Consider the following 26,959-nt stretch of genomic DNA (forward strand, 5'->3'; position numbering starts at 1 on the left):
GGGTCTTCTTAGTTCAATCCTTCAATTACTAATAGTGGCACTGCACAGATTAATTGTCATTTTCATCATCATGATCAACAAGTTTGGTGGAGATGGGTAGGGTTTTTTAAAATATATTTCATGTTTTACATTACTGTGCAGGTTGTAAAATGAGAGTTTCTCATCTTTTATGGATAGCATAGATAATCCTCTAAGTTACAGGAATTTATTCCTCTTCTCTCAGATTGTGATAGTTATGCAATAGATAGCTAGATGATAGCTAGATAGATAGATAAATAGACAGACAGACATACGCAAATGAGAGAGAGAATGTATGTATGTATAAATTATTGAATGAATGAATGAATGAATGAATGAATGAATGAATGAATGAGGGAGTGAGTGAGGGAATGAATGAATGAATCAATCAATCAATCTGAAACTTGTTACTGTTTATGCTAAAAAAGGAGAAGCATGAAATAATGCAACTTTTGCTGACCTAAACCATTTCAATGAGTTAGAATAGAATAGAATAAGAGAGTTGGAAGGGACCTTAGAGGTCTTCCAGTCCAACCTGTTTCCTGTTTAGGCAGGAAACTCTACACCACTTCAGACAAATGGTTATCCAATCTCTTCTTAAAAACTTCCAGTGTTGGAGCATTCACAGCTTCTGGAGGCAAGTTGTTCCACTGATTAATCGTTCTAACTGTCAGGAAATTTCTCCTTAGTTCTAAGTTGCTTCTCTCCTTGATTAGTTTCCATCCATTGCTTCTTGTCCTGCCCTCAGGTGCTTTGGAGAATAGCTTGACTCCCTCTTCTTTGTGGCAGGCCCTGAGATATTGGAACACTGCTATCATGTCACCCCAGTCCTTCTTTTCATTAAGCTGGACATACCCAATTCCAGCAACCATTCTTCATATGTCTTAGTTGAGACTGTAAATCCCAGAAATCTCAATTAACACAGCTGTACAACTTTATAAAACATAACGATCATTTGCTCCATTGTGGAAAGGAGATCAAAGTTAAAAGTGTCTCATTAAAAAATAAACATGTTATTTTGATTCATCTGATTTAGAGTATAGTCCACCTGTAAGCCCTGAGGACTCTCTGGTTGGTTTACTTCTTACATATTTCTTTCCACACTAATGGAATAAGAATGTGCCGAAAGGAAAGGAAGAAGTAGGTGAAGGAGCTATAAGATGAGAGAAATGTTTAACCTGAGAGAGATAAACTTTAGAAGCCATCAAAACTGTTTTCCATGTGGGTTCCTGTAGTTCAGGAAACAAAAGAGACCAGAGGATGAAAGAAGGTGAAAAGTTATCATATTGTCTTGAAAGGGCATCAACATTGCAAACTGTAATTAAATCCAGGTATATTAGAGGTATTTATTTGAACTTTGCAGAGGCATCTTTTCATGCAGATATAATAGGTTAACAGTTAATATCTATAGGAACAGAGCCATGAAAAATATACTGTATTCTGCTTCTCCTAAGAGTAAGGTGGGTTCTTATAGATGTTTCTTATATAGGAGAGATGCCTATGATTTGTTAACCTGCACATACAGAGCATTTTGACAATTGCTGTGATTTAAAAAGAAGCGCTTTACGTTTTCATCATAATGGGCAAGTCTATAATCAAATGACCTGAAAAGACAGCAGCTTTTTGACCTTCAGACGAGGTGATCAGATGATGCTTTCAGACAGGTGATTATTCTCTTGTAAGAAAAGATACATCAAAAATTGCCTAATGACCTGTCTCTTCGAATGTTTTCTTATTTCATTGCCAAACTCACATGGATCTAGCAAGGGTAAAGTAAGCGTTTTTAAAATAATTTTGTCTTGGACATCATGCAATCTATTGTTTGACAAGCATTTGAAATTAGAACTTCAACTTAATAGAGAAAGGGTAGTAACAGCTCTTCCTGAAAAAGTTGAGATCTCAAGTCTCAGTTTTGCCATCTTCATCATGCTTCTTAATACTTATTGGTTCTAGCCAGAGGTGGGTTTCAGCAGGTTCTGACCAGTTCTGGAGAATCGGTAGCAGACATTTTGAGTAGTTCGGAGAACCGGTAGTAAAAATTCTGACTGGCCCCGTCCTCATCTATTCTCTGCCTCCCAAATCCCAACTGATTGGGAGGAAATGGGGATTTTGCAGTAACCTTCCCCTGGATTGGGGAGGGAATGGAGATTTTACAGTATCCTTCCCCTGCCACGCCCACCAAACCATGCCACGCCCACCAAGCCACACCCACAGAACTGGTAGTATAAATTTTTGAAACCCACCACTGCTTCTAGCCTCCAAGACCTGAAATCTCACCATGAAGCAGACAGGCAGAAGAATTTTAGAGACACATGTCTTTCTAATCTTAGTTTTTGTCTGAATATCGGGAGCAAAGCTCCATGTAAGTATTAAGTACTGATGCTTAGATATACTGTAAATGTTATTGAGTTGAAGGTTTTCCCTAGAAGACGATGCTGGGGTCAAGTCCTACCTGATACACAATCAAGATAATGAATCTTTCCACAGCTCTATTTTGTGTCACTTGTTTGATTGTGTTTTCCCCTATGTGGTTGAGTTGAATATTAAAGCAAAGAAACCTTTATTCAAGACAAATTCCAGTGGTGAAAAACAGAAACCCATTTTATGCCACCTCTCTTCCATAGTCACCATCCCGCACACTATGTGACCTCTTGAGTCATTGATCAAATGAGGTTGAGGGGCAGGCATTAAAATGGTTTTCTGAGAAGTTCTGGATGATGGGATAGTGCTGTTGGAGTGAATCTGACAAAACACAATCAAGGCCCTATATTGGGATGGGTAGGAACGGTTAAGTCAACCCCTGCAATAAACTGAAATATGCCTCTAATTCTCTAGTAGAGTATTTACCGTATTTCTCAGAGTATAAGATGCACTTCCCCCCCCCTAAAAGAGGGTGAAAATTTGGGTGCATCTTATTCACTGAATGTAGCTCCGCCCACCCACCAGTCCCCACCCTTTTGCCTCTGCCACCCAGCAATTTGCCTCCTTGCAGCAAACAGCCCATTTCAGTTTCAGCTTCAGCACAGCCTGATTAGCACAAGCAGCTGATTGTTGGTTAGATCGGCTTCCCAACCATCAGCTGTTTCAGACTGCAGGGATTCCATTGCCTATTGCTGCCTCCGCGTCCTCCGCATTGGAAGGTCGATCAATCAACTGCTTGTGCTAATCAGGCTGTGCTGAAGCTGAAGCTGAAACTGAAACGGGCTGTTTGCTGCAAGGAGGCAAATTGCTGGGAGGCAGAGGCAGATTTTTTTTTCTTGTGCTAACCAGAGTGTGCTGAAACTGAAACTGGAACTGAAACTGAAACTGAAACAGGCTGTTTGCTGCAAGGAGGCAAATTGCTGGAAGGCAGAGGAAGATTTTTTTTTCTTGTGCTAACCAGACTGTGCTGAAACTGAAACTGGAACTGAAACTGAAACTGAAACAGGCTGTTTGCTGCAAGGAGGCAAATTGCTGGAAGGCAGAGGCAGATTTTTTTTTTCTTGTGCTAACCAGACTGTGCTGAAACTGAAACTGGAACTGAAACTGAAACTGAAACAGGCTGTTTGCTGCAAGGAGGCAAATTGCGGGGAGGCAGAGGCAGATTTTTTTTTTCTTGTTTTCTTCCCTAAAAAAGGTAGATGTGGCTTATAGTCCGGAAGGTCTTATACTCCAAAAAATACGGTACATGAAGTTATGAAATATCAGAGAGATTACAGCTAAATAAGCTAATATTAACATGACATTGAGAATAACACTGATGGTGTATCCACTTGTTCAGCAAATGCCTCTTTACTATATGGTATCAAAGTATAACCAAATAAATGATTAAACTTGAAATATCTCCCTTCCTCAGTAAATAGGACTTTGGCAGCCATACACCCAATATCACTAGTTAGATATTGCAGTAGACTTTTGCAAAGATCATTCACCTTTTCCTTATTGGAAAGGAACTGGCATTGACTGCTGGCCTACTTTATGTCTTAAAATGTATTGAGTTCTCTTTTTTTAAATAATTCTTGTTGAAACTTTTTTAAAAAAAGTTCTTCCGTTAAAAGTTTCCTTTAAAAATAGGAAGAAAGAAAAGAAAATGCAAGAAATGCAAGAAAAATTGTATCATAGAAGAGAAAGGAGAAAGAAAAAATATAGAAAGAAGTGGCTTCCAATATTCTTCACATAATTATAAATACAATTACATTTTAATCTCTCTCTGCAAAATTGCATCATAATACTCTTCTTTCTACAATCTTCTCCTATCTGACTATTAAAGCCATAAATCACAAGTCCCTTTTTCTTTAATAGAAAAAAGTCCATAAGAGGATTCCGGTCATTAATAAATGTAAATAGTGCTTGCTTTAATCAAAGAATTTGCCGGTATTTTAATTTATCCATCTCAGCAAGAACTGTCAGTTTCACCAACCATTCTTTAATAGTGAGCAACATCGAATCTTTCCATCTGTGTGCATATAAAATGTCTTGAATTATCCAGTCTATTCTATAACAGCTTATTTAATATGGTGTTTTAAAGGTTAGAGTTATGCATCTGTTGTGCAATCCTGGAAAAGACAGCTCCTTTACAGATGAGCTATATTCACCCTCCTACATGGTGCAAAAATACTTTTAGGGAATCAAATCCAAAGCAGAATCCTACTCCTTAAATGTTGGGATTTCAGTTCTTGGAATTTGCAGCCTTCTGCTTGGAATAATCTGGCATTTGCCTAGATTCTCCTAACTACATCTGGAAACCATTTTATTTAATTTATTTTGAATGTGTGAATACTAGAACCAATACAGAAACATTTTTTGAACTAATAGCCAAACACAAAGCACTCATTTTAAAAAGAACATGTGGTTAAAGTAGAGTCTGTAAAAAAAATAATAATGCATGCATTCAGAAAAAAAATGCAGGGCTTTATTGTCCTACCAGTTTTGACCAGCTCAATCCATGTGTGTCTGAGACTCTACTTTTAGTTCTCCACTTTTTTGTAGTGATGGGGTTGGAAGACTATAAGTGTTGGGAGACCTGCCCTAGTAGACTTTCCAGCAGTGGTGGGTTGCTACTGGTTCGCACCAGATCGGAGCGAACCGGTAGTGGCGGAGGCGGGGGAGGCTCCACCCACCCATCCCTGGACGCTTCTGCGCATGCGTAGAAGCGCTGTGTGCGTGTGTGAGCAAACCGGTAGTGACGGGATTTGGAACTCACCCCTGCTTTCCATGTCTACCAACTCTCATACTTTGGGCTTTAAGTTATCAAACATTGAGCTATTTCAGCAAAATTTAGGGATGAGAATTAATGCCATCAGTTATTACCTGAATTTATGTGTAGATTATTTAGATCTTTTTATTTGTTGATTTTTACCAAATACCATGGGTATTTATATTCTTTTATGGATACACTGTAAACTACTGGATGTCAGTTCAAATTTTAAATACAAAAAAGAAAGGAGGGAGAGAGGAAAGAATCTGCAAAAATATGTCTATTAGACAAAGTTGCAAACTTTAGAGAAATACAGATAAAACTGGGTATTTGTATGTACACACCCAGAAACACAAATATATATAGGATGATTCTACCAATCTTCCTTTTTATGAATCCCCTGAGTCAAGGGAGGAAAACAGAAAGTGTTTGATTTCTTATCCTTCATCCTAATACATCTAAAAGACTTCTATTTGGGGAGCATCTTCTTAACATTCCTTTTTTCTTTTCTTTCTTTCTTTCTTTCTTTCTTTCTTTCTTTCTTTCCTTCTTTTTTTCTTTCTTTCTTTCTTTCTTTCTTTTTAAAAATCTGAAATGCTGACCTCTGTATGTCACTTTAAGAAATGATAGGTACTGATTAAGCAATAAATTATACAGTTAATCAACTTGTAAATAAAATGTTTCTTTTCTTTTGCATTGTAGTTCAGAGGTCTCCAACCTTGGCAACCTTAAACCCTGGCGGACTTCAACTCTCAGAATTCTATCTAAAGTTGCCAAGATTGGAGACCCCTGCTGTAGTTCACAGAACTATAGGCAAATGTTACTTCTATTTCTTAAGCTACAGTCCCCAGCACTTAGTAATAGCAATTTTTTTTCCTGATCTGCTTATGCAATAGTTTCTATTTGTTTTTTTTTCCTTGTGTAAATGCTTTTGTAACTTACAGCAGCCTGCAATATTGACACAGTCCTTGTTGCTTACATAATGCTTAATAAATTAAAATATCTATATCTCTATAATGAAATGTAAAGGACAAGCAGGAAGAAAAACATGAAAGATTCTTGTTCTGACCAGTTGTAACATGATTTATTAGATCAGTTGCAGCTACAGGGGATTGAAGAAATACCAAGGGCAATCGACACTCAGCCATTCAGCCTAATCTAAGAGGTTAGATTTAGCTCAAGGTAAATCCATTGTTGTATTGGATTAAACTGATTCAATTCAGTGCTCATTGCAGTCAACACTCAACTAATGTTACCCAGTACAGGAACTAGCAGAAAAATATGCTGGTTTAAGGACTTGCTAACCACTCTTTCACGCCCTGTTCTTCCTCGACAGTGAAGCAGAAAAGAGGCCAAGGTGGGTGGGAGGAAAAAAAGTAGGTGGGGCATCTTCCAAAAGTCACATCAAAAGACTCACTTGCTGTCTCTTGCTGTCAGTTCTCCAGTCTCACAGAGTGGTCACTTTATGGCCTTGGAGAACTGGCGCAAGAGAAGCTTTCGCTCCCATTTCTTCCTCCTGGAAGCAAAAGACCTGATCCAGGGGTGGTATTCACTTACTTTCCCTACCGGTTCACAAATGTGATTGCTCGCTTCACTCGCACGGGCCCTTTCCACGCACACACCCGGGCTTCCGCGCATGTGCTTTGCTGGTGTGTACACCTTCCGCGCATGCACCTGGCCTAAAAAATGTGCCTAAATAGGATGGCATAGAGCTGGGACGATTTCCACTACCGGTTCGGGTGAACCAGTCCGAACCGGCTGAATACCACCTCTGACCTGATCCCTCTTTTTCTTCTTTAAGGAGTAATGGTTGTTCACTCCTCTGTCTGCAGAGGGTAGCAGCTGAGGAACCTCTTTCTTTGCTTCCCTTCTTCTACCAGAAGGAAGGTATTTATTTATTTTATTTATTTATTTTATTTGTCAAGCATGTATAAGATATAAGTATAAACATGACATGATTATGAATACAGGAAATGGATACGAATAAATGGGGACAGTAGGATAGGGGCAGTAGGCACGTTGGTGTGCTTATGCACACCCCTTACAGACCTCTTAGGAATGAGGTGAGGTCAACAGTAGGCAGTCTAAGGTTAAAGTTATGGGGGTTTGGGGATGAAACCACAGGGCATTCCAGGCATTAAGAGGTAGAAAGGAATCTCCAACTACTAGTCCCACTCAGCAAAATGGCGGCCTTCCCCCCAGTGTTTTAATATCTTTAGCACCTGGTAGTAGGTGGTGGTTAATTATGCCCTGGAAAATGTGCCCACTTAGCTTGCTGACCATGTTCTGCTGTGCTTGGCCTTCTAGGACCATGTGGAGGGCAGAGATATTGGGAGTAGCAGATATAGATATCATCCCTTCTCCCGAGAACACTCCAAAGCCAAAGTATCTCTCTGTGGCATAGGAAAACTGATGGTTAAAGACTCTCTTCTCCTTGTAATACAGATACTTTTCTTATCGTTCTTCCAAGCCCTGACTGCCTGCCCAGGAATCGTATGCCAGGATTTGGGAGGTTTGGCAAGAAATAAAAGAGACAACTGCTTGCCTGGATTCCTCCCTGCCAAAAGGTGACAGCCCTGAAGATCAGTGACCAGTGATGAGGAGAAGGCATGCCTGCAGCATCCAAGAGCAGGGCAGGTCCCCATTCCTAAACTTTCCTAAGTACAAGAGGTCCTAGTCAAACCTCATGGCAAATAAGTAAAGCAAGAATGTAAGATTAAAGGTTGCCTCCTTGGAAAAAGATTGGCTCAATGCAACACTATCCATTCATCTCCTCTAAATCCATTTGCTGAAGCATCACTGATATGCATTTAGTGGTTACCCAGAGGAGTGCTTAGGTAGCCACAACATATTGTAGAATATCCAAACCCAGCCATTGCCTGATTTGGTCCAGCTAGTCCTCCAAAACAAGATTCAGAAAGAATAGCATTGAAAAAGCAATTTAGGTATAAAAGAACTCATTGACACAGCTTAGGTAGCATTAATTCATGACAGCAGCAAAACCAACTACGGTATATTGCAGCCCACCTGGTCAATGGTAAAAGGCTAATGAGCTGAGAATGTTGCATTCAAAAGTCAAGGAAACAAAATCTATTTTGCTAAGCAGAACCTCTCGCACATCTGTCCATATGAAAGAAGCTTTTCAAAAGTTTCTCCCAACCAAAACCTAGGTAGCATTGTTAATAGATTAAGAACTCAACACACCTTTATCTTGAACTATATCCAGTGTTACCAGGGTGCATTCTTGAATAACCTGATCTGGGCAGGCTTCATGTTTAATACACAGTTATCAGTCCAGTTAGAAGCAAGCATATCCATGGCAATACGTTGGGATCTTTCATGCAGGATATAGAATATTGCGGTACTCTGATCTTGTAATAATAAGGTCTTTGTGAGTGTTGAATATATAGAGTGTATGTGTTTGTTTATTGGGCACACAGTATTAGCTGAAAAACAAACTTGCTGGGTAGATAAAAGGAAATCCATGGGCAAGTTAAATCAGTTTTGCATATGAGGACTTTGCTATGAGATTAAGATTCTACTGGAATTTGTTGTTGTTAGTTACAAAGTCGTGTCTGACCCATCGCGACCCCATGGACAACGTTCCTCCAGGCCTTCCTGTCCGCTACCATCCTCTGGAATCCATTTAAGCTCACGCCTACTGCTTCAGTGACTCCATCCAGCCACCTCATTCTCTGTCGTCCCCTTCTTCTTTTGCCCTCAATCTTTCCCAGCATTAGGTTCTTCTCCAGTGAGTCCTTCCTTCTCATTAGGTGGCCAAAGTATTTGAGTTTCATCTTCAGGATCTGGCCTTCTAAAGAGCAGTCAGGGTTGATCTCCTCTAGGACTGACTGGTTTAAATGCCTTGCAGTCCAAGGGACTCGCAGGAGTCTTCTCCAGCACCATAGTTCAAAGATCTCAATTTTTTGGCGCTCATCCTTTCTTATGGTCTAACGTTCGCAGCCATACATTGCAACTGGGAAAACCATAGCCTTGACGATACACACTTTTGTTGGCAGGGTGACGTCTCTGATTTTATATGATAATATATAGCACTAATGTATCCTCCTACATCAGCTGGGACCAAGTAAGTTTTTACAGCGAAAACTGTGGAGAATTGGCAGAAAATTGATTGCAGCGTTTGATGAAAAATGCACTGTCACTGAATCAAAAATGATGACCAGGTTATCTCTGGAATATTTGCAAAATATGAAATTGCACCATCTAGTGGTAGACTGGCTTACAGCATCGCCATGGGTTTCCTACACCAAGCAATGGAATTTTCTTTACCCCTGCAAAGAGATGCTAAATGAATTTTTCTTTGAATTTTAGATGAGGCAAGAAGAGATTTGTGACATCTTCTGGGAATTCTCAGATAAGGAAGAACACATAAAGATCAAAGATGGATTGGGTCCTCAAACATTGCAGTGCCATGACCCCAAGGTGATTAATGAATTTATATGATCTCTAATTAGCCCCAGGTGTATCACACCTAAGAAAAGTGGCAGGGTTCTGTTTGGAAAAGCAGAATGAGGAACAAAGCCCAGAGTAAATATTGAGGGCCTTCCAGTTTTCTCTCTGCTAATCTGGACAAGGTTAAAAGGAAATTGTGATCTTTATCTAAGTTGCTGACAACTTCCTGGGGAGTCCCAAGCTCCATATGAGATCCATGGAAGTGAGTTTGAATAATTCTTAGTACAAGGCTATATAAAATTATGAATACTCATAATTTAGCAAGTCGGGATTTTCACTTGATGATCATCCTATCACCAACTTCACTCCTTATTTGGAAAAGGGTTCTGGCAGCTTTATTTTTGGCATCTATTTTATTGTTAAGTGAAGCTGATGAACTGAATAAATAATTTATGCTTCCAGGAGTAAGCCCTGCATTTTACCACATTTTCTGCTTACAGTACAGTGTACAAGAAACCATGGGATTACTTATGTCTGTATATGGTAGCAAGATGTCATAAAAGAAGTGATGTGCACAGAATGCTGGGGTTAAAAAAATTCTTGGGTTCCAGTCCAAAGCTGTTGTGTCTCTACTGTTGTTAAGGGAAGTCAAGAACAAAGAAAGCAAAATATAGGTTGAAAAGCTTATCCAATTGCTTGAGACAAGGGCGTAAATGTATTGCAAAAATTGCTTTGCCTCTTCGGAGAAGAACAATTCAAAATCAGAAAAGAAAACCATTTGACTTGACTGAAGAAGTGCAAGAAGCAGTAGAGTAAGAGAGACTTCCTAAGCCCCACATTCCGCTAGATATATGAAAGGTATTTTGCTTATATTATGTAGTTTGGTAAGGACTGCTGATTTCTAATATTGTTTCAGCTTGACGTTTAAGTACAGTGAAGATAGCTATGGGGGTGGATTTAGACATGGTGGATCCCTCTGGTATGCAAAGCTGTAGAGCAGGGCTGCCACGCATTGGCCACGCCCACACCCGGTTTAGCGAAGGGGGAAAAAAGTCGTGAATTCCCTGGCATTTTTGGACTTAGCCTGGTCTAGGATTCTCACATTTTCCCCATTGACACTATGGTTAAATTTCTCTAGATGTTGTGAAATTAAAGAATTTTCTTCATATCTTCTGACTGCTAGTTAGTCTTCATGGATGTGTTCTTTCAATCTTCTGCCTGTTTGTCCTACACAGTGGTTGTTACCAGGGGTGGGTTCTACTTACCTTTACTACCAGTTCGCAATGGGATTGCATGAGCGTGCTCGCTTCACTCGCGCGTTCACCTTGCTTCTGCGCATGTGCAGATCGCTGATGACAACATCCAGGGCGGTGGGTGGGGCCTCCCGCCAGTTTTACTATCGGTTCTTGCGAACTGGTCTGAATCGGGGGAAACCCACCACTGGTTGTTACAGTCCTTACATTGTATGTTGGAGATGCCTCCTGTTTTTGCTTCTGGGGTTGCTGAGTCTTTTGGTTTGCTTAGGATGTTTTGGTTTTGGTTAGTTGGTTTTATCAACCTCCATCCCATAATATTATGATACCTTGAGGTATATGAATGTTTATTAGTTTGATATATATGATTCTTTATTCCTCTCTGTGTCCAGCATGAAAGTTCCATCGAGAAGATGCTGTAGCTACTCCTTGCCCCATGAATAACTGCATGGACAAAAGCCCAGCCTTAAAATGAATATCAATTTCCGACAACAGCCTGAGCTTCAACTGAGCTACAAAGGAACCGCCAGGCAAAGTTCAAATGAGCCCTTTCAAAGAGGAGGAACTTATTTTGTTTGTCGACACTCCCCACATCCCAAAAATGTATGTCACATTAAAGGTAAGGCTCCTTTGTGCCCCACATCCCATGTGGCTAATTGTATCATAACTCCATTCCCATTTATGTTTTCTTGAATTGTCTGAATTTATTCAACCACTGGATTTGTTAATTTTATATGGTTATATGGAAAAAACAATTGCTACCAACCTGCCTTCCACTGAGAACCTGTATACTGCACGAGTCAAAAAGAGGGCTGTGAAAATATTTACAGGCCCCTCACATCCTGGACATAAACTGTTTCAACTCCTACCCTCAAAACGACATTATAGAGCACTGCATACCAGAACAACTAGACACAAGAACAGTTTTTCCCCGAATGCCATCACTCTGCTAAACAAATAATTCCCTCAACACTGTCAAACTATTTGCTAAATCTGCACTACTATTAATCTTCTCATCGTTCCCATCACCCATCTCCTCCTGCTTATGACTATATGACTGTAACTTAGTTGCTTGTATCCTTACGGTTTAAATTGACTGTTTCCTAATATGATTTGATTGCTTATTTGTACCCTATGACTATCGTTAAGTATTGTATCTTATGATTCTTGATGAACATATCTTTTCTTTTATGTACACTGAGAGCATATGCACCAAGACAATTTCCTTGTGTGTCCAATCACACTTAGCCAATAAAAAATCTATTCTATTCTATTCTATTCTATTCTATTCTATTCTATTCTATTCTATTCTATTCTATTCTATTACACATCTCATACTAAACTGATGATGCAGCATATAACAATATGGTAAAAATCAACTATGTAAAAGACAATTATTTTTTTAAAAAACTCACATGCCTAAGAAAGCACAGCAGATGTTAATAACAATGAAGCTAGATATTGTATTAAACTATGGTTTGTTTTAAGCATGCTTTTTTTTTACTAGCTGCTCTGAGATCATCTTCACTCCAAATCATAAACTGTGATTTACAAATCATAACATGGGGTTTATATAATTGGCTTTGATCCATAACTTGAGAAATATTTGACATTTCAGGTTCATTAGCAATAAGTAACTCATGAACTCTGAAATGAAAATTAAGTTTGATGCAGCAAATCACTATTAGTCAGTTAATGGATCAATAAATGGGTATTTCAGCATACTGGAGTTCACTAAACTGACCCTTTGTCCTTTTATGAGATTTTGTCATAAATGTATATTCATAAATGGAAAAGTATGTTGGCCACTGAAGCATTACATCAGGGCTGTCAAACTCGTGGCCCGCAGGCCAGATGCATCATGTGCTGGCCACTCCCACGCCTGGCTTAGTGAAGGGGGAAAAAATCCTGATACGTCACATGATGCCATCATGACAACGTGAGTTTGATACCCCTGCATTACATCATGATCACTATTAGTCCCTGAAATGATTGATATCAGTGTTTTCCCACTGACTGAAGTCAAACATGAAACTCTTCAACAGAGTTAATGATATGTTTGGGTGAGTTTACATCTGGAACAACAGCATTTAATATAGAAAGTATTCCTCTGAGATGATTAACCTATGCTGGCTCATTTATCCATGCAAAATTATATGATTGTACAGTCATGCAAAGAACACTTAGGTATGAACCAGCTCCGTGTGTTGCATAACTATATGTATGTGCCTGTTTAAAAACAAAATTCAAGACAAGGTTCCCATTGTGTTTATACATTTTTGTCAACAACACAAAGCCCATGGCAACTGGCAGACCTCTTACCCAGGGGTGAAATGCTACCGGTTCCTGCGAACCAGTATGTCCGAAGATCAGCTGTGCAGTGTGGTTTAGCTTTGCTAGAAAGCAGGAAATCCTGCTTTCTAGCAAAGCTAAACCGTGCGTCACAGCTGATTCCCCCCCCCTTACTATTCTACTTACCTTCCCAAGCCTCCTTTTGGCGCGTACTCCACATGTGCGTGCGTGCAGCATGTACCAAAAGGAGGCTTGGGAAGGTAAGTAGAACAGCAGGGGGGATCAGTTGTGCAGCACAGTTTAGCTTTGCTAGAAAGCAGGAAATCCAGCAAACCAGTTCGGATTTCACCACTGCTCTTACCCTACTTAAGTTACATTTTTTTAAAAAATGAATTGAAAATGGTCTTTACTGTAATTACAGATTTGCAAAACAAGGTGCAACTTTCCAAATTTGCCTTTGTTGACACCTCTGAACCGCCTATATCTCTCAGAGGCATTGTAAGAAAATAAAAATGGATAATAGCTCTCTTGCCTTGTTTTTCTGTAGCTTTTTTCGTAGCTTTTTCGTTTGTTTGTTTTTCTGTTATTCTCCAGGAAAATGGTAGTCAGGTTAGAATAGTAGAGATGGGAAGAAGTGGCAGGGGGCAACCTCACTAGTTTGCATTCTAATATTTTTGTTAGGAAATGGTTATTGCCTAATTGGTTGGCCAGGAAATATATAAGCCAACATTGTATGTTTATATTATGAGAATGTATTATGTAGCTTTAAGAACTGTGCTGAGTCATTCTACATCCTGATTGGCTGAGCTCTGTAGCCAATGTATTTAAAGAGAGCTAAATTATGGTGAGTGTGGACACTACACCATTTTTACCTGCTGCTACGCTGTAACTCTTTTTGATCTCTCTATGGTCAATGGTTTGATCATGATTATTTATTTACTGCTTTCTGATATTTATTGAACTGTTTTTATATTTTTCCTGATTGTTCCTTGTATTTTTCTACAAACTGGTAAGAAGATTTTATATCCCTGGATTGATCTTATATTGCACTTTATATGGCTAAGACTTGGATTGTTAAAGGACTATGATTTTGCTTTTCCCTAAAAGTAAAATACTATAAAACCCAGTTTGTCTGTATGTTATTCACAATTACTCTCAAAACGTTTCCATGCGTAAAACTCTAACGGTACTCTGCTTTATAAACCACAACTTCGGGTGTAACTCAACAATATCCTTAACAAATTTATTGTTTGCATCGTGACTATTTAGCATCCATGAAGCGTTTAGGATAACGTGCCATAGGCAACTCATTGTGGCCAACTCACTGTGGTCAATTTGTGGTGGAACAACTCACCGCAGGTCAACAGTTATACTAATATCGAAGAAATGGTGGAATAGAACTATTAAAGAAAGGATGCAAAAGGAGGGACAAAATGAAATGTGAATGACAAAAATTAAAACATTTTGAAATTATTTTAAATAATTAAATTGAATTGTTGAATCGTCCCATGGCAAGTTGGCTGTGGTGAGTTGGCCCATCCTCTCCAGGCAAACATGACAGCAACCACAGCATATTCTTAAAATTCCTAATATGCTCAGTGGCCCCAAAGGATTGCCTCTCCATTGTAACAAATTCAATTATTTGCCTGAGAAAATATTAAAGGCTCGTTTTCTTACTCAGGATTAAATGATGCGCCTGTCTGCTTTGTTCGGGACCGAGAGTACAATGACGGACATTTCATCATGCCAGGCCCAGCATACGGCCCACCTTACAGGCATCTTGGAACCGCAGCAGATAAGAATTTTTCCAATAATACTTTGCCAGCATTGATACCAGAGGTAGTCGGAACAACTCTTCCACGTAAGTAGTGTGCATGACTGCAAAGTCGTTGAGCTTTGAATCCTTCCGTGCAAGATTAAAATCTGAATTTTTCCTATTTCATCTTAGATTTTGACATCTGTATTAATTTTTTCCACGCTTTCAGGAGAAATGAATGGCTGACCAGTATCTAGATCAGATCTAGTTGGAATGAGGTCTCTATTACTCCTTGGTGGTTTATAACTGGAGATCCTAAGGATATATAAGAGACAAAGAACCCTCACTCTGTCAAGGACCTTGGAGTACTCATATCTAATGATCTAAGTGCCAAAGCCCACTGTAACAATTTTGCCAAAAAGGCATTAAGAGTTGTAAACCTAATCTTGTATAGCTTCTTCTCCGATAATATTATACTAGTAACCAGAGCATACAAAACATTTGCTAGACCAATTCTCGAATACAGTTCATCTGTCTGGAACCTGCACTGCATATCGGACATTAATACAATTGAGTGTGTCCAGAAATATTTTACAGGAAGAGTCCTCCACTCCTCTGCTCGCAACAAAATACCTTATGCCACCAGACTTGAAATTCTGGGCTTAGAAAACTTAGAACTATGCCAACTTCAGTATGACCTAAGCATAGCTCATAAAATTATCTGCTACAATGTCCTGCCTGTCAATGACTACTTCAGCTTCAACCACAACAATACACGAGCACACAATAGGCACAAACTTAAAGTGAACCACTCAAACTCAATTGCAGAAAATATGACTTCAGCAACAGAGTGGTCAATGCCTAGAATGCACTACCTGACTCTGTGGTTTCTTCCCCAAACCCCCAAAATTTTAACCTAAGACGGTCTACTGTTGACCTCATCCCATTCCTAAGAGGTCTGTAAGGGGCATGCATAAGAGCACCAGCGTGCCTAACGTCCCTGTCCTAATGTCCCCTTTATTTGTATTCATTTTATGTATTCAATTCATGCTTATACTTATATATATATTATCTAATACATACTTGACAAATAAATAAATAATAATAATAACTAAAAGGCCAGCTTAAAAACAGGACCTGCATACCACCCTTTACTTTGTGTTTCAACTAGTCTGTGTTGTGGTGAGTGACAGCAGACGATTGTGAATGGTTTGCAAAAAAGGTGTATTCACTACCATATATGTGTTACTATCACTACAATATTGCACATTTGAATTTGGGCATCTATTTCCCGATCCCCAAATTAATAAAAATATAACACATTGTTGAATTTTTCAATAGGAGTATAATTAGCGGTTCATCCTTTTAAACTCCAACTTCAGTGTTTTAGGAACTTTCATTATATTCCAGATCTTGCTAAAGATGAACGTGCAGAGCTGGGAAATCAAGCAAGAAACACTCCTCTCTTAAGGAAAAAGGTGAAGAGTCCTCTGCCTCCATTATAATGGCTTACCGGGAAACCGTTTACCTGTATAATTAAACTAATCAGGACTTCTTGTCTTGGGTTGCATATAATTATTAGTGCCTGATGATCCGCCCACCCAAATTGTCTAATTTCAGCAATGCTTCTATGCTATAGAAATGATTGGGGAAAGAGATAATTTTTTTAAAAATTACATTGATGTAATAACTGTGGGAGACCCAGTTTGGTATAGTGGTTAATTAGGCTAGAACAGGGGTATTAAACTCGATTTCACTGAGGGCCGCATCAGGGTTGTGTTTGACCTTGGGGGGTTGGGTGGGTGTGTAACTTGTGTTGGGGGCGCCTGTGGTGGCCCGAGTTCTGTTTTCACTGGCAGAGGGCTACAGGAGGCATATCATATATGAGCTCCATTTTCTCTGGCATCGCGGGCCAGTCTTTCGCTGTTTCCAGGGTGGCCCCGCAGGCAAGATCTAAGCACTCCATGGGCCGGATTCGGCCCACGGGCCTTGAGTTTGACACCCCTGGGCTAGAAATTCAGACAACATGAGTTCTAATCCCACTTTAGGGATGAAACCAGCTGGGTAACCTTTGGGTAGTTAGTCTCTCAGCTACAGCAGCGGCCAAAATTGTGGAAATCTTTTGGGAAAAATGTATTTTTGAGGTTTGATGGTTAATAACACCACTTTTTTTTGGAGTTTCAAGATTATCATATTCCACTACTGGAATGGCCTGGGAATAGCCCACACCTTAACCCATTGAATTGGAAATTGAAAATCTATGGAGCCGACTAAAGAAACTTGTTAGTCAGAAGCGACCCAGCAATAAATCCCAGTTAATAGATGTCAATCTTAGTTTCACATTATAACAGCTGCAGAACTAAAAGACTTGGTTCACTCCATGGGAAGACATTAGAAGGCCATAATTCATGCTAAAGGTTACCCAACTAACGTGATAATTTTTGTATATCTTTTTGTATAACTGACGTGATAATTTTTGATTATCTTGTTTTTTCTATGGTGATAATTTTGTATATCTTGTTTTTTCTACATGTTTCATTTTTCTTCTTTATACTGTAACTGTTATTCTAATAGCAAATCCTTCATAAAAGTTATTGCATTACATTCTTGATTAAATTATCTTTTGATTGATATATAATTTTATGGTATTATTCCAAAAAAATGTGGTGTTATTAGCTAGTTTTAGAAAATATACTTTTCCCAACAGGTTTCCACAATTTTGGCCACTACTGTATAGAAAATAAACAATGGCAAATCACTTCTGAAATCTTTCTTAGAAAACTGAAGGGACTTGTCCAAGCAGTCACCAAGTTTTCACACTAACTCAAAAGCACAGAAATGTGCGTGTACATACACACACACACAAACACCAGTATCTATGGAGTTTGTATAATCGTAGAAATGAGGGTGTACTTATAGACTTCTCTAGTAATTGATGTGTTTAGTAGACTAATTTCACCAAGGAGCATAGAGGTAATTTCTTGGTCTCCAAGACAAATTTCTGTCAGGTAGCTCTGAAGTTGAGGCCACATCTTCCCAGGATGGAAGAATGGAACAAGAGGGAAAAATTCTCTAGCTTGACTGGTAGGCTTGAAATCTAGTAAGATCTCCCCTCAGATATTCCTCTTTCCCCATACAATACTACACCAGAACAAACGTATAGCAAATTCGCAGATGCATTTCTTTTTTCTTTCATCTATATTTGCTGTCTCTCTTTGTATAATGCTTGATCATCAGGATGAACCTCTGACAAAATACTTAGGAGACCGTCCACAAACTAGGACTTCTCAGGACCTCCATCTTTTCCCTCTTCAGAGAGTGCATCATAAAGAAAATTTCAGGGAAAATATGAATTATACCCCAAGCTATCTGGATCAAGAAATAAAAGTAAGATACGATCAGTAAGTGGTTCTTCTATATATTGTAAGTTAAGATAAGTTAAAATATGTTGGCCAAAGGGGAATGATGTTTAAAAGATAAGACTGAAGGAATATTCCTGTGAAACACTGGATTATATAGTAATTTCCCTCTTAACATACCAAGATGTATTTTGCAGTAACCTTATTTTTCTTTGAATTGCGTTGTCGCTACTTAATTGAAACTAATAGTAAAAACATGCAGATGGTTTATGAAATTATTGAGTATTGAATGTAGATAAATGTTTAAACTTCTTTAAAACCCATACATTTCTCAGGACAGTTTTCCCCAGCCATGGTGTCCTTCATTTACATAGATTTAAACTGTCAAAACTCACCAGTGGTCATGCTGGAAGAATTTTAACTCCACATGAATGAAGGATACCCATCCCAAGGGAGGCTGAAACAGAGAAAGTGCTGCTGATGGAACCAAAGGGGTATACAAAATCCAACTAAGATTTGTTTGCTTGTTTATTTTATTAGCTACCCATCTTACCTCAGGGTAACTCTGGGCAGTTTTTACAATAATAGAAAATAAACATATATATGTATTAAAACATAAACGTTACAGGTAATTTTGCTTAACAACTGGAATTGGGTCTGGAATTTCATCACTAAGTGATGTGATCATAGAGTATGAAGTGAGTTCTGGCAGTCTCTAGTCAATGTCTTCATTAAGTGAATCTATGCAAGTCATTAAGTGAGAACTTCACATGAAGACTGCTGATTTCCTGCTGCCTTCCCCATTGACTTTGATTGCGGGAAGACAGCAAGGATAAATGGCAGTCCTGTGAGTGAGGGAACATTCCTACAGTCAGAAATCTGGGGCAGTTGTAGAGCGCCTAGATTATGATCATGTAATTACCAGGGCATTGTGATGGCTGAAACTTCAAGGGCCGGTTGCAAGCCTAGAGGTGGAGCTCTTGCCTCACAATCAGGAGGTTATGAGTTCGATCCTAAGTAGACGCAGTTGTAAGGTCTCCTGCTTGGGCTGGAGTTGGACTCAATGACCTGCAAGGTCCCTTCCAACTTTATTAAACCTGTCAACCTGTTATCTGTATCACTTGTTGAACCGTGTCACAAGTTCAAATAGTCATTGAAAGAATGGTTGTTAAACAAGAACCACCTGTATTAATATTGTATTACTTAGTCAATAGCACCCAATACTGTTGGGATTTTCCTTTTGAGGCTACTATATTTCAGTAGCAAAAATGTGGATGATTACTAAATGGCAATAAAGAATAAAGATTACACCAGCTAGAAACAGGAACTGTGAGATCTAATGTCTATGGAGATTCGCAGTCATCCGGGTCATGGTTGTCCCAAAGGTGCTTTTTCAAGAGGCAACTGGACTTCCTGGTTTTTCCTTGAAGACGTTTCGCTTCTCATTCAAGAAGCTTCTTCAGTTTTGTGAGATCTAATCCTTCCTTAGATACAAAATCAGTCACTCTCTCTCAGCCTTAGGAAGCAGGCAATGGCAAACTACTTCTGAAATTTTGCCAAGAAACTACAAGGTCTAGTCTGGGCAATTTCCAGGAGTAAAAAAATGGCTCAAAGGCACACACACACACACACACACACACACACACTTTTTTAAAAAAAATGATTAGCTAGATCTTTTCAGGCTGGGTGTCCCTATTCTTTCCATCAGACTCCACATAAGTTTTTAAAAATTCAGAATCCACTAGAAACTGCCTTTTGCAATTTTGCCTAGGTGCAGGAAAATGTTGTATTGTCTTTGCCAAATTCAAAGGCATTGTCTTCCCTATTCTCAGTGACAACATTAAAGTTTGTTTAAGGTTCTATGTAAAAATAAATTGTATTTTTACTGTTATGTCCTTCTCCAAAATACCTGCTTTTTCTACCAATTTAGAAATCTGGAAATCTTAGAAAATTGAAATATTGCAAGCGTGGTGTTATGTGTTACACATTATGAAGGTTAAATTATTTTAAATTTTACATACAGCATTTGTATATAATTTCAACTAATGTTTGGCTGGCTCAGTAGAAACCGAGTCAGGGGAAAAAATCAATAGAGTTCTAAAAAGAAAAACATTGATATCTTTTTCGCAATACTGTCTGATTTTTTAAAAATCAGTCATTGAGCTGGAAGATTAAAAAGATAAGTATAGTTGTACACAAGACAATCAAAACTACTACCTAATATGACCATCTTGATTCTAGGTCCTAGAAAAACTCTGTGACATTTTACAGACAGATACCATTGGAGGGATTCAAAGTTGGTTATCCAAGGCAAGTGTGAAAGGTAAGAGAATGCATGCTATAGTTGCACACAATGTGTTTTGTTTTGCTTGTTGTATCAGTTATCACACTTCTTTTAAGTGCACAGTACACTTTGAAAAGTATTTGGAAGAAGTGCTTTTGAAGGCTTTGCTATTCCTTAAAGACACATACCAGTTTTCAGGCTTTTACATGACCCTAAATATGTTGTTTACTGCTAACTGCTGCTTTAATGAGAGGGCTCATTAAAGTTAATGTGACTGTTAAAGCAGCCGTTTCTTTTATTTTCAGTCTACTAAATGAGAAGAATCAGCATACTTATTTCATTTAGACAGGATGATTATCAGTCTTACATCCTTTTAAGTCATATCAACTAGATATAGAAACAGATCTGATGTAATACAGCAGGGGTGTCAAACTCAATTTCATTGAGGGCCACATCAGGGTTGTGTTTGACCTTGGGGGGCCAGGGTGGGCAGGGGGGCCATTTCGACATCACTTGTGTTGGGTGCGCCTGTGGTGGCCCGAGCACTCTGCCATTGAAAATGGGCTCCTGAGCTCCGTTTTCGGCTGGGACGGCTTCCTGCAACCCTCTGCCAGCGAAAACGGAGCTTCGGAGGGACACACCCAGTCCTCCCGAGCTCCGTTTTTGCTGGCAGAGGCACTGCAGGCCGGTCCTTGGCAGCTCTGCGGGCCTGATCTAAGCACCCCACAGGCCGGATCCATCCCCTGGGCCTTGAGTTTGACACCCCTGTAATAGACAACTACATATTGAAGCACAATTATGTGCAGGCAGAGGAAGAGCCTGAAATATTATTTCTAGGAAAATTCTCTAGATTACATGTGTCTGGAATACTCCCTAATTTTGAAAGAGAATGAAAGAAGCGTCCTTGAGCTACAAAGAGAGGGAAACAGAATTTGCCACACTGGCTGTGGCTCTTAACCAGCCCTTTTCATGTACCCACCACACTCTCAGTCACAAAAGCGTACATGAGTGAAATGTAAACATGAGCAGATTGCTCACTGCTGAGCCAAAAAAGTAAGTTTCAAAACTTACCTTTTAAAGTGCCCCTATATCTTTTGTATTTCAGAGAAAGAGTTTGTATCCAATTTCATACGCTCCGATATGACAAGCCGCGATCTGTTGTATTATAGGCCAGCGGCCCGGATTGAAAATGACATTCCAAACATACAGGCTTTGCTGAGAGGGCAAAAAGGAACACCTAATGAAGGTAGCCGTATCAGGTAAACTCGCAAAAAGTGCACAAGGAATGGAGTTTGCACATGGAAGCACCTATTGTAACCTGTTCATCTGAATGTCTGTGGAGATTCTGTCATCCAGGTTATGGTTGTCCCAAAGGTGCTTTTTCAAGAGGCAAATGGACTTTCTGTTTTTTCTTTGAAGACATTCAGAACTGAAGAAGCTTCTTGGATGAGAAGCAAAACGTCGTCAAAGTAAAACCAGAAAGTTCAGTTGCCTCTTGAAAAAGCACCTTTGGGACTGTTTATCTGAAGCTTCTCTGGACTCCTGCAAATAAAATTTAACAGCTGACCATCTTAATAGTTTTTTATTTTAAGAGAAAGACAATAGCGAGTGGAATGGGAAGGTCTAAGTCCCAATCTTCCCTTAGGTTGAACCTGGCTGGGTGACTTTGGGCCAATGATTCTCTCTCAAGAATGACTTGAGAGTTTTAAGTCTTTTCCCTAGACTGGAAAGTCAAAAAACATCTATCTGTTAGCCTGCATTGGCTGAGTGTGCTAGATCAGGGCTTTCCAATTTTGGCAACTTTAAGCCTGGAGGACTTCAACTCCCAGAATTCCCCAGCCAGCAGAGCTCTGCTAGCTGGGGAATTCTGGGAGTTGAACTCCTCCAGGCTTAAAACTGCCACGGTTGGAGACCCCTGTGCTAGATCATAGTCCTTAACCTTCAACGAAAAGGCCTTCATCCTACAATGGATTGATTTGGGTTGATAATATACTGCTCAAAAAAATTAAGGGAACACAAGCAGAAGACATCCGAGATCTGAATGAAGGAAATAACCTTATTAAATACTTTGTTTGTTACATACAGCAATTTTGTGTTCCCTTTATTTGTTTGAGCAGTGTATAAACTACTGTATGTAACGAACAAAGTATTTAATAAGGCTATTTCCTTCATTCAGATCTTGGATGTCTTCTGCTTGTGTTCCCTTTATTTTTTGAGCAGTTGTATTTCAAGACAAGTAATTTTGACACCATCAGTGGTTTTACTGCAATCTTACATTAATTACCTACTATGGGTAAACTCATGATTCCTTCTCCAAGAAGTGTGCACAAGCAAAAAGAAAATATATTGTGACTTTCCCAATGTGTATAATGCCACCTTGCTTCATTCCATGTTCTGCCCCCTTTGATAATCTATCATGATGTCCCAAAGGGGATGAGTTTGCAAAGTGATGCTGTTTTTGTCATTTTTGTATTCAAAAAGCAGCTGGAGTTAGATTGTCCATGAAAATGTAAATAATATTTTGTTAGCAGTGTAGTAGTGTTTTTATTAATTAAGTTTACTTAATCAAGTTTACACAACAACAACTTTTCAGGATGAGAGTTATATAATTTATAGTGCGTGGGTCAACTCATTATGTAGATATTAACCCTATGTACCTACAACTGCTTTCAAGTGATTGTGGCTTCTCTATATATTTTAAATACAGCATTGCAATACTGTATTATTAGTTTGGTGATACAGTTCAATGTTGAGGGGCACCTTATTTATATTAGTAGGAAATACCATTTGGGAATTTTCTGTAGGCATGGTGAAATGGATTAAAAGGCACCAAAATTCGGTCTGCTGGTAATTTGATTTCAGTTTCTGAAATCAAATAGCAAATAACAAGAGGACAATCTCTCATCAGTGAATATCTAAGAGAAGACTACTTTACACATTAAAAGGATACAGATCTTTCTACTCAACTTCAATTTATTTATATTAATTAATATTAATATTTATTTATATTAATTTTTTTCCTAGAATCCTTTTTTTAAATTAAAGTCACACTAAATTTAATATTAGATTTGTACAGAATGGTTAAACAATCTTACTTCCACTTAGGACTTCAAGCCAAGGATCGCTAGCCAGTAAAGTATCAAGACCAGGTAGGTATATATTTTGGTCCTAAAAAATTAACTCATACATATTTTAAATTTTGAATACTGAAGAAAACAAGGGCAGGCTGCTATCTGGAGTCTGCATAATGACATATGTATAACTGCTTATGCAGTGCATTAATTAAGGCAGATTTTTCATTAGATGTGTAGACAAGAAAATCCCAGTTCTTAAAACTAGTGTTTTCTGAAAATTTCTTTCAGATTCAGAAAAAAGTAATTTATTTGCAAAGAGAGGGAAAATTGATGGAAATGAGGAGGATCTTCCCAACAGCTCCACCAAACACTTAAGTGGCCCTCAGTCTTCTTTCTCGACCCAAAACAGCACTCATTTGTTATACCGCAAGTCTCGCCTTAGAAAAATTTAATTCAGGAGGAATTCTTCACACCTGTTCCTGTCCCGAGAGTCTTTGAAAACGAGCACGGTATTTTCTTGGAAGGTAGCGTGTAGTGAACCTCTGACAGTGACCTCCTGATCTAAGCCCAAATCTTGAACATTAATACAGTGAACCAGTAATGAAAATGCTAAATACATTTTATTCGTCTTTGTAAGAGTTCACAACTGATGTTTGAAGTTTGTAGAAGACATAACTAACATTTCCATTATGTCAGAAGTAATTCACTTACTTATAACTTTCAGAATTTGAAATGTGCTTTTCATTGAGGATTAACTCCAAGAAAGAAACTAGTCTGGATTTAACAACTTAAATTATCTTCTGTTTTGATCATTTAAAATTGTTTTCTACTAATCCAAGAAACATTTTTCTTCATCTAAAGATAATGTCGTTTTAACTTTTAGATTTTAACTCTTAGATTTCAACAATAATAAGTCAACAATTGCATGCTTATTCGTTCTCCTTTCCAGAATTCTCTGGAAGAATATTGATGCTGGCTTAAAGCTATCTTAATAAATGATAGGTTTCAATATGCCCATAATAGCATATCAACCACCCCAAAATGGAATATACAGATGTGGCATGAACATCTCTAGCTTTTTTCTGGAGGGGCTGGGTGGATCTCAAGGGTTGTATGCTGCACACAGTTTAGGGGATGAAAGGTAGCTTAGGAGAGAGAATTTTAAGAGTCTTCTTACTAAATCAGATTGTATAAGTATCTGTGGAGAAATCCAAATCAACACTGCAGAAATTTCATACTCAAAGGGATTATGGCTTCTGAAAAAGCATATCATGGGATAGGGAGAATAATTGTTACTTTCAAATTCTAGTTAAGCTCCTCGTATCCCAAAGCATCATTCTGAATCCTTATTTGTGTAAGAGGAGTATCAGTGCAATACTGGAATATAAAATGAGCTTTAGGCAGTCAATAATAAATCTTAAAGGGGCACGGTGGCTCAGTGGCTAAGATGCTGAGCTTGTCGATCAAAAGTTCAGCAGTTCAAATCCCTAGTGCTGCGTAACGGGGTGAGCTCCCGTTACTTGTCCCAGCTTCTGCCAACCTGGCAGTTCGAAAGCACATAAAAAATGCAAGTAGAAAAATAGGGACCACCTTTGGTGGGAAGATAACAGCGTTCCGTTTGCCTTTGGCATTGAGTCATGCTGGCCACATGACCATGGAGACATCTTCGGACAGCGCTGGCTCTTCAGCTTTGAAACAGTGTTTCTGAAACCGCCCCTAGATTTGGGAAAGACTAGCACATACATGCGAGGGGAACCTTGACCTTTACCTTTACTAAAATCTTCAAATTGATTTTGACATTGTCTTCAGGGACTCATCCATATAGCTTGCTTGGCAGTAATGCAGAATGTGTGCATGTGCATATATAGACATGCATAATTTTCTATTTATTTAGTCATGTTTATGTAGTGTATATTAAGAGGTGGGGACCCTTTGAGAGCTGTATGCAACAAAATTTCATTTTAATGTAGCCGATTACTGTACATTCAAAGTGACAATAAAGTTAAGTCTAAAGTGGGAGACCTCAAGTTCTAGTCCCGCCTTAGCCATGAAAGCCAACTGGGTGACCTTGGAGCCAATCACTCACTCGCAGCCCGGCACATCTCACAGGGTTGTTGTTCTGGAGAAAATAGGAGGTGTGTTGGATATGTTTGCTGCCTTATTTGTAAAAAATAACAAAGGCAGGATACAAATAAAGAAATGAATGGTTTGGGATTGCTTTGCTGCATAAGGACCCGGCAGCCCATTATTATAAAATGCCCTATGAATTCTTCATTGTACCAGAGAGTACTTGAAGATAGTATGAGACCATGTGAAAAGGCAGACGCTCAATTAAAAGTGGATCTTACAACATGACATTGACCCTATGTCACCGCCTTGAGTCCTACGGGAGAAAGGCGGTATAGAAATTAAATAAATAAATAAATAAATAAATAAATAAACCCTGAAGCTGACCTGACCAAAGCCATCTTGGAGCTTCAGCTTCAGAACCCTGACACCCTAAATGTTCCAGTATATTCACAAGAAATAGCTAAAAGAGAAAAAAGGTAATTCTGGAATGGACAAGTCAAAGCATCATACAACTGGAAAAGCATCATACAACTGCATGGAGGAATAAATATTCCTCCATGCAGAAAATAAATCTGCATGGAGGAATGGAAAAATTTACTCCCAGTTAATATCAAAGGCCTCTGTCCCAAGTAATGAGCAGTGATTTATTCATTCTAGCCTAACGCTGTATGAAGAAAATTAATGCCCGTGTCCTCCAGTTCCCCTTCCATCCAATATGCATGGACACCTGCTCCTTCGCTTACTTTAGTTCTCCACCAAAAGTAGCAGAACCGAAACAAGCTGTGAGATAGAAATGAGAGCTATACCCATGTCTATTCTAGTGTGGTGGTTATGTTTCACTGTACTATAATAAAGTGTTATAGGCCTCCTCCAAATTTTCCCCAGACATTAACAGCTGAGTCTGCAGTCTTCAGGATCCTGTGTGTCTCGGTCTACTGAAAAAAGTCAAATAGGCTACTTTAAACAGTCATATATCCATGTCAAACACTTCATAAAAGTCTTCAGACAGCTACCAAATATTCCCAGGCATGTATTTATACAATTTATTCTAGGGAACTACTAAAAATGTTACTGGAGATTAGTTGCTGCAAAAGATAGCAAACTTTCACAGTATTATGAGAGAAATACATGATAAAATTGTTGCTGAAAAAAACAATTATTCACAAAATAGAAACGGAAAGTGTTTCGATATATAGTATTTTGATCTAATGACAACCATTAATGACTACCTCTAATAAAGGTAAATTTAAAACAGAAAACTACA

General features: G+C 38.7%; 1 protein-coding gene across 2 annotated transcripts; it reads left to right on the forward strand.

Moving 5' to 3' along the window:
* Positions 1 to 10,183: 10,183 nt before the first annotated feature.
* C8H4orf17 (chromosome 8 C4orf17 homolog) lies at positions 10,184 to 24,239 on the forward strand. 2 transcript variants are annotated; one of them, XM_034442154.3, is made up of 9 exons: positions 10,184 to 10,465; positions 11,253 to 11,479; positions 14,834 to 15,013; positions 16,319 to 16,386; positions 18,146 to 18,295; positions 20,509 to 20,590; positions 21,657 to 21,810; positions 23,657 to 23,700; positions 23,914 to 24,239. In XM_034442154.3, exons 2-9 carry the CDS (start codon positions 11,332 to 11,334, stop codon positions 24,075 to 24,077), a joined length of 990 nt encoding a protein of 329 aa, XP_034298045.1. In that variant the 5' UTR covers positions 10,184 to 10,465; positions 11,253 to 11,331; the 3' UTR covers positions 24,078 to 24,239. The 2 variants fall into 2 exon arrangements, with proteins under 2 accessions (XP_034298045.1, XP_087731504.1); XM_087875378.1 differs by having other exon boundaries at positions 10,222 to 10,465; positions 11,253 to 11,463.
* Positions 24,240 to 26,959: the final 2,720 nt, after the last annotated feature.

This window comes from Pantherophis guttatus, chromosome 8, assembly GCF_059756535.1.
Source record: "Pantherophis guttatus breed Tessera chromosome 8, ASM5975653v1, whole genome shotgun sequence".
Classification (NCBI taxonomy): Eukaryota; Metazoa; Chordata; class Lepidosauria; order Squamata; family Colubridae; genus Pantherophis; species Pantherophis guttatus.

Excerpts from the sequence above, each read along its gene's own strand:
- C8H4orf17 (XM_034442154.3), top strand. The coding sequence starts at position 11,332 with ATGAATATCAATTTCCGACAACAGCCTGAGCTTCAACTGAGCTACAAA. Across the intron at positions 15,014-16,318 it reads AGTCGGAACAACTCTTCCAC|ATCTTGCTAAAGATGAACGT; the intron begins GTAAGTAGTGTG and ends ATTATATTCCAG. Across the intron at positions 20,591-21,656 it reads ATCCAAGGCAAGTGTGAAAG|AGAAAGAGTTTGTATCCAAT; the intron begins GTAAGAGAATGC and ends TTTGTATTTCAG.